This window comes from Macadamia integrifolia, chromosome 11 (genome assembly GCF_013358625.1).
Source record: "Macadamia integrifolia cultivar HAES 741 chromosome 11, SCU_Mint_v3, whole genome shotgun sequence".
In the NCBI taxonomy this organism is placed as follows: domain Eukaryota; kingdom Viridiplantae; phylum Streptophyta; class Magnoliopsida; order Proteales; family Proteaceae; genus Macadamia; species Macadamia integrifolia.
In genome coordinates this window covers 5,668,545-5,676,905 of record NC_056567.1, presented here as the reverse complement: position 1 = coordinate 5,676,905, position 8,361 = coordinate 5,668,545, and the positions used below count along the sequence as shown (strand labels likewise).

Here is an 8,361-nt window from a genome sequence, read left to right as displayed (position 1 = left end):
AATAAACCATTGGGAGTCTCTAAGAGATTCTTTTAAATTCTTCTTGATCTTCCATATGTCAAGAAGTTTCTCTTCCATTGAAAGCTACAAAGAAAAGCCCACTTGAGAGTCACTACTCATTTTGAAATAAGAATCAAAGTATTGAGTCTTGCATCAAGGCATTGGAAACCTCAACTCCTGCATCAATGCATGAGAGACTTCAACAAATGGAAGACCTCGACTACTTTTTCTATTTCTAGATTTTTTATTAAGTTTTATTTTCTTATGTATTTTGTGATTGGTCCATGTCACAACTTGGAAGTCTAAAAGATAGTTGTAGTAACATTTGTTAAAGGTTGTAGTCCTATATATAAAGGACAAAGTTTGAGTTGTAAAAAAAAGAAAGACCATTGAATCAAAGAAATTTCAAAGTTGCTCCAAGCTTCTTGTGAACCTTGAAGAGTTCCTCTTATGAAACCAAGTTGAGTTTCACCCATCCTTGAAGAGATTGGGCTCTCAATCAGTATAGAAGAGTTGAGCCTTCAACCTTGGAGATTTGAAGTCACACCTGTTCAAAGATCCAACCTAAAAGAGTTCAATTTTTTTTGCTACTGACATTCCAAATTCGGACTATTTAATTCCATTACCTTGATAGTCATTTTACACCATTTTTCACCCCGAATCTCAAAAAATCCTATTTCACAAAAGTTGTAGCCCCGTCTTTTGTCTTTAACACCCAACTTGAATCATCCCAAACCGATTCTAGAGCAAGAAGGTAGGGGGTGCAGAATTAGGAAAAGGTGTTCCGAGAGAGCTAGGTTGTCGCTTCATTTTATAGCATCCCAACATTGTCTTTTCCTCCTCGAACGACTAGCCCAGTCTCATATGATGGACCTCACACAAAGAGTTATCCCAAAACTACCGGTCATCCTGTCCGAGATTAGTTTTGTTTACAAAAGTAAGTACTCTCATGATCCTTAAATTTAACCATAGACACATACTATTTGTTAAGAAATGAAAGTTCAGAACAATAGTTCAACAAATATATCCATGTGAACCTCAAGTAATCTTCCAAAAAAAATTACATGGTAACGGGAGCCACTCACAGTTTTCTTTGGAGAAAATCCCTAATACATTAGAGTGTATGCGATCAAAAGGGGCAGAAGAAGATGTAGTACTTCGCGAAAAAAACAAGGATAAATGTTTAACAAATTAACTTCTTACACAGCTTATTTTTCAAAGTTTACAAACCCAAGTTTCCTAGTATAAATTATATCTTGAAGTCTAGACTGGGAAACATGACACAAACGAGAATACCGAAGAAAGAAATACGAAGAGGGAGCAGAGGTGGCAACAACCCAATGAATTTTGAGGAATATGCTATGTTTGAATTATGCATCCAACAGCTGGGAGGACCTAAGCACGCACTCAAAAACGTGGGCACAAACCAAGGTCCTCCCAACAATCGGATGCACGCTAGGCACCCCAGAACTGGAAAGATCTGGATCCAGCCCAACTAGCGCGTAATATGACGATTGCATCAATTAATTACTTACCATAAATTTACTCTACAATCAATATACAAACTATGACGCCCTCTGTATGGCAAGAACCTACAGCTAGCATCGGCATATTATACATGAGTCTAAATAACGCCCCCGTTTAAATATGCCTTACCAGGAAGTGCCAAATCCACTTAGAAATTGTTGAAGAGCCCCAATTATACATACAACAAGGTCTCTTCCTCTACTAGGGCTCCCCAAATTTCTTAGTATCCGCCCGCTCAATAGAGAATTGATGGATTCAAGAAACCCTTTGGTCTTCAATGGAGAGATCAGCTCCCCCAAGAAGAAAGAGAAGTTGGAGCAAAGTGAAGAATATTTCTCAAAATGGAGTGAACTTCCCGACGAGATCACTGAGACAATAATTGATCGTCTTGGTTTCCCAGACATTCTCCGATTTGGTTCCGTTTGCATGCCTTGGAGATCGGTTTCACTCGAGACGCTGAGACGTCGCAGCCTCTCTTCGCGGCCATACAATCCAATGGTTCTTTTTGAATACAATTTGGAGAAAGGAACCTTTGGTTTCTTTAGTTTTGAGGAGAGTAGGGTTTATTGGCTCAACATAGAAGGATCCCCAGCTGCACAATGCATTGGATGCTCTAAGGGTTGGTTAGTTATGTTGTCACCCAACCATACCTATTGCTTTTTATTGAATCCCTTTACAGGAATCCGAATCGATCTTCCATACCTCAATAAGCCCAAGGTTGATGACTTTTCGAAGGTGATATTGATCTCCAATCCTCTCGATATCAGTTCAAAGACAATGAACTTTCACTGTACTGTTGTTGCTTTAAACCTCTCGACCGAACTGAACATCTGCAGTCTTGGAGAACTGTATTGGACTGTCATGAAAGTAGACGATCATGGCCAAATTATCTACAGCCCTATATTTCACAAGGGAGAGGTTTATTCATTGGCAGGAATTGACGAGCTTTGGATTCTCAATTTGGCAGCTCCCAAGCCTGAGTCCCATAAATGCAAAGTTTCTTTCCCTGAAGAAGATATTGTTAATGGTCATGAATATTACATTGATTGTTACCTGGTAGCATCAGAAGACAACTTGTTAATGGTCTTAAGGTTGAAGACGAAAACGCCTATAAAAACGGTCAAATTTATGATTTACAAGCTAGTAGAAAATCATCACAAGGGCAATGATTCAAAAGCTGCTGAATATATCTGGGAAAGAGAACTCTTTCTTGCTGATGATCAAGCATTGTTCGTAGGGAACTACGTTTCGATATCAGTCTCAACTACTGAATGCCGAGGACTCCAGGGGAACTCAATTTACTTCACTGATGACAAACTTCCAAAATCCAGTGGTCCTGATCATGAATATCCTGAAACTGGCATTTACAAAGTTGAGAGTGGAGACATTGTTCCTTATCTTCCATTCAACTTATATCCCTTTGACATGCCTCACATTTGGATCACCCCCTCAATCTGAAGTCTTTATTTTATGTGAGAGCTTAGTTGTTTACCTTGTAATAGTTTAAATGCATTAGTTGTTGTTCTTGGATCTCCTTGTATTTGTTATCTTATCTTTCCTAGTTGTTTGAAATAGTGTTGTTTTCCTTTATCTAATTGATGGTTATAATATAAAATGAAGCACATGAGTGCCTAAATGGTTGAAAGAACAAAAAGAAATAGTTGAATCTACCTTTGGTTGGGGAATTATGGCGTAAGGATGATCTTGGTGAGGGTTCTCCGCACAATGAAACTGCGATGAGGAATGTGATGCTTGAACAAAATCATTGCATACTAAGGTAAAACATCAGCCCTAATGTGAATCAAGTCCCAAGCCTACCTGTCGAGGAGGCCTTCCACACAGATAATCCCCAGTCATTGCAGGTGTTCTGTGGACTTCTTGCAAGGCTACCAGGCTGCCAACAGACTAGGAGAAGTTGCTAGACCTAGCTTTGATGAGAGTAGCACATAAGCACTATAACACCATCTTAAAAGGGCAAAGACCACACGTATTGCCTCATGGACCCACCAATTCAACAACAGATAACCAAAGTAACGCCATGGATCTGTTCCTCCAAAACCCTAATCTCCAATCCTCCCAACAAAGTCAAAATCCCATCTCATAATTAGATATCCTCCGTCTCACTTCTCCCTCTCATCCTCCCTCGCTCCTCCCAAACCATGAAGACTCCACTTTCTTGGCCAACCCACTCCAACCCCCTCCCTGTGGCGGACCCATCGATCCTTCGAACCATCAAACCTCACCGGAGTCCGCTGTTTCTCAAGGTTTACTAATTCGTTCTTAGGGTTACGGAAAATTGCAAACGGAATAAAGGGTTTTCATTTAGGCTATGTTTGGTAGCCAAGAGAAGAAAAGAAAAGAAAAGAAAAAAATTCACTCTTTGTACTTTTTTCCTTAGGTTAGGAATTTTTCTTTGCACTTAGTATGTCCTCACCGAGAGAAGATTTTCCTTTTCAAATTCAAAATTCCTCTTGGGAATTGTGAAATTTTTTTTTGCTCCTCCCAAAATTTTCTTGCCAAAAACATAAGAAAACATGAAAAAATATGAAAACATAATAAGACAAAAATGAATGATTACACAATGATTTCCTATGTATCTATCTCTCTCCTAAAATTCAAAAATTTTTGAATTTTTTTCTTTTCTTTTCTTTTCTTCTCTTGGTAACCAAACATACACTCTTTTTATTTTCTCACAATTTCTTTATTTTCTTCTCTTTTCTTTTCCTTTCTTTTCTAGATTCTTTTTTCTTTTCTTTTATTCTCTTGGCTACTAAACATAGCCTTAAAGAAATCAAATTTTCCAACTTACACTTGATTTTGAAATATTATAACACGTGTTAATTTAAGGCCTACTTCATAAATCAAAATAAATTATTTTTTATTGTAATTCACAATTGTGATTATTGATTTATTTTTCCTTATAATTAATAGATAGATATAGATAACATAAATCATACCAAACATCTGCAAAATAGAAATAAATCAAATTAAATAGAAACATAGTGTAGATGATTATGTCTGAAATTTTTTAGAAGAAATCTATGATTTAATCAATCTAGAAAAATTTACTTCACTGGTGGGCCGAAAAAAAGTTTATGGAAAAGTTCACATGCTTTGTTATGAGTTCAGTGGTCCATCGGGCCATGCTGAATGAGAATCCATTCACCGAGCATACTTTAGATGTATGCACTGGGTATGAGGGTATTTTGGGAAGGTTCTAAAACCCTATAGGGGTTATTGAACTATAGGATGGAGTTGTGAGTCTCATCATATGGTAAAGAAAAACTTTGTCCATAAAAATATAAAGAAAAAAGGATTTATATTTGGTTATACAATATAAATGGGGTAGATTTAATCTTTGAAGATGACTTATTTAGTGCAAAGAATCAAAATTCAAACAAAACTCAGTTACGACTATGAGCTTATCCTTGAATAGGGCCATCAATTGGTTAGGGATCAACCCAATCCAATCCGAATTTTTCCAAATAACTATGCAGATCATCCTCTTTTCATATTTGGCACGATTTATGCAGATCCATTTGTTAACCAAATAAGAGCAAATCCATTTTTTCCCTCGTCTGGGAGTACTCATTGGTTTGGATATGCCTCCTCTTCATCTTTGCCATAGTGATTTAGGGTAATATTACACCTGAAAATTGAATAGAAATACGAAAAATTCAAAAACTAATTCTGAAGATAATAGTGGATATCAACTCTTTATGGAATAGCTGACCTCAGAGATTAAAAAACTTATACGGATTAAAAAGATGCAAAGGTAGACGAATTAGTGTAGTAAGCTAATGGATTTGCTCAAATGTAAGCAAATGAGATTCTTTGCTTGCCAATTGAACGGGTTCAAATTGTATACAGTGAACACTAAGGTGCAATGAGCATCCGACGGCTAAGACCCGAAGGGGCTCCCAGTCACCCGATGCTCGTTGCACTAGTGCAATGATTTAGCTTGCAATTGCTTCTTTAGTGTGTGTAATAACTCTTGTTTTTAGAGCTTTGTACCCTTTTTCTCCATACCAATTAACAAATGTTCACATGTGGATTTACACGTGCAAGTTTATAAGTAGCATGATTCTAGGATGAAACCAGTCAAAACAATTTCTATTTATGAAATAAAATGAGTTCTCCACTTCTTTTTCTATTTTCAAAGTTTATTGTTTTGATTTCTATTTATAACAAACAACCATTGAAAATCATTCCATAAAAAGATAGAGTTTCCTTACAACCATCCATTAATTATGTGTGCTTTAAATGTCTCTAAAGGGTATCAAGAGGGTATTTTGGGAGGGTTACTACAACCCTATAGGGGTTTTTGAATCTTAGGATCGAGTGGTGAACCTCACCACCGAGTGAAGAAAAACTTTGGCCAAATAGACATAAATATGAAAAAAATGATCCATGTGCTAAGACACATGGGGTAAAATGATCCGCATGTCCCCATGAAAGGGAAAATGACATCTTTGTAGATGCTTCTTCGTATGTTCACATTGACCCTTGCGCATGCATAGAAATTGCAGTCACAAAGATCTAGAAGTATAAATAATCAGAGCGGCAAAAAAAGAAATCCACTAAAATTTTAGAATGGTTTCTATTTCAACTTTATGAGATGATTACGATTTTCAAAAATTGTTTGATTTGATTTTACACCTTACTTTTTTTTGGGTAATTTACCGTGCCACCCGTTAGAGAATGCCAATATTATAGGAACACCACCTGTTAAATGCCAAATTATGTTCAACCCTTTGTAGGCAAGCTCTGTTAAATGATGCTATGAAATGACTCTTTAACCTTTGTGAGTAAAGGACTATTATATAACCCCTTTTCATTATCCCAAAAAATACCCCTCTCTTTCTCACCGGCTCTCCCATTTCATTCTCCCCTTTTCTCCTTCTGTCCTTCTTTCCATACCTGTGAGTTCATCTGAAACAGTCTCAGCCGAGTTTAGCTCCATTAGTCCCAGTCAAGTATTGTTACATCCGTCGCCGCCAGAAGTAGAGCTAAGTTATTTTTTATTTTTCTCTGTTATTCCATCTGATTTTTTTCCTGAATTTTCCATGTTCTTTGTTCTTCCACACACACACACACACACACTCTCACTCTCTCTCTCTCTCTCTCTCTCTCTCTCTCTCACGCTACCAAAAATAAACCAATCAACAACCCCAGCTGGGAGAGATGTTAGATAAACAAACATCCCTAAATCAATAGAAAATCCTCTCACAATAAGCAAATGAAGCCCACTACGCACTAAGATCCAAAGACCAGATGGGCTAAGGCCACCATCGACTCACACCCACTGCACGCACGACGAGAAATTGATGACTTCCGTTCCAAAACCAGAGAAATTTTCAACAGCTTCCTCTACTTCTGCAACTCTTTCTGTATTTGTTGTTGCTCTCATGGCTGGGAAGGAGAGGTCACATCTTCTTCTTCCTTTAGTCTTTCTCACTCTCTCCCTTCTCCTCTTCTCTTATTTATGAGCTGAATTCCCCTCATAATATCGAAACTTTCTTCCTACTTCCTGTAAAAATCCTAACCTACCACTCCCAAACTCACAGACATCGTCTTCAAGTTCTTCTGATCACACTATTGCTAAGGCATCGGAATTACTGCTGCCTGTACCCTCTTATTTGTCGAAATTTTCTTGTTTTTCCTCCAAAAGTACAGAGGTGTTTGTAATCGCCCTTTGCTTGAGAAGAAGACCAAGATTAGTAGTGTTGCCCCTCAGGAACAAGCTTTGGTGCCTTGTAATGAGAAACACAATTATTACCGTCTGTCGTATGCCGCCGCCGTTGTTCTGAACTATCGCCGATGGTCTAAATCCCACGATTTAGGTAAATTAGGTATTGGAATTGGTTAGTAACTTACTATTACTATAAGGGTACTTTGGGTACTTCATGTTTAATAAGGGCATTTTGATATTTAAAATAAAATATAATTATTGATATCAGCATATAAGGTATATTCTTTAATAGTGATTGATGGTAGGGAGTCTGAGTATAATTTGATGAAATAGAGGGGATGATTATATAATTATGACATTCTCCAGGGGTGGCACTGTAAATTACCCTTTTTTGGTAAAGTTTTGCGCCACCAAATGAACGAGAAATGCTGAAATAGAAGATACTCAAGACAGGCCCTTCAATTTTGAAATTGAAATCGTATTCGTTCTAGAGAGAGAGAGATAGGGGAACGGAAAGAAGCCGTCATTTTTCTTGCTACTAACATCAACTGTCGAACTAAGAAGTGGGAAGTGGGAAGTGGGGAAGTGAGGAGCCGGCGACCGAAGCCCGGCGAACGGATCGTTGGCTGTTGCTGAAGCAGACCGTCGACGGGTATGATTGATTCTTATCGATTTTTCCAATTTCGATTCACTCTCTTCTCGAAGAACCACTCGGTTGGAACCTTTAACGATGTAGAACCCTCCCTGCCTCAAGCATGAGCACATGACATTCTAAGCTTCTATAGTTTTGACCTGTGACTGAGAAACTTTTTCCCGTTCTCTTGTTTGAAGGCCGAATAATATATTTTGGGGCAAGCTGAGACGACGGACTTCCACTTTTGAAATTGTTTGCAGGTTTGGAGATGCACAGCTTTCATTCTCCTCTTTTTCTTCTTCTCTGGCAATGGCTGTGAATAAGTCCTATGCTTCTTCTTCTTCTCCGGGAGTGGTAGCGACGGGGTTTGCTTCTGCTGCTGCTACTTCCTATTCCTCTTCTTCTCCTCTGGGAGTGGTTCCGGGCGACAGTAGCTACTTCTGCTTCTTCTTTTTCCCTCATCTTCGGGCTTTATCTTCTTATATTTTTAACTCCCGCCCTCCCCCCC

The 8,361-nt window shown here is 38.1% G+C and overlaps 2 protein-coding genes across 4 annotated transcripts in view; both read left to right on the top strand.

The window, feature by feature from the left end:
- The first annotated feature begins 1,776 nt into the window (after positions 1-1,776).
- LOC122093957 (F-box/kelch-repeat protein KIB1-like) lies at positions 1,777-2,985 on the top strand. The gene has a single exon (XM_042664520.1). It carries the CDS (start codon positions 1,777-1,779, stop codon positions 2,983-2,985), a length of 1,209 nt encoding a protein of 402 aa, XP_042520454.1.
- A 4,700-nt stretch (positions 2,986-7,685) lies between these two features.
- LOC122093305 (exosome complex component RRP45A-like) overlaps positions 7,686-8,361 on the top strand; it is a 20,854-nt gene continuing 20,178 nt past the window's right edge. Inside the window, exon 1 of one of the 3 annotated variants that reach the window (XM_042663593.1) lies at positions 7,686-7,871. The gene's annotated coding sequence lies outside the window, so the exon portion shown is untranslated. Of the gene's footprint in view, positions 7,872-7,973; positions 8,114-8,361 lie in introns of those variants that run through there. The other 2 variants (XM_042663596.1, XM_042663594.1) reach the window with 2 other exon arrangements.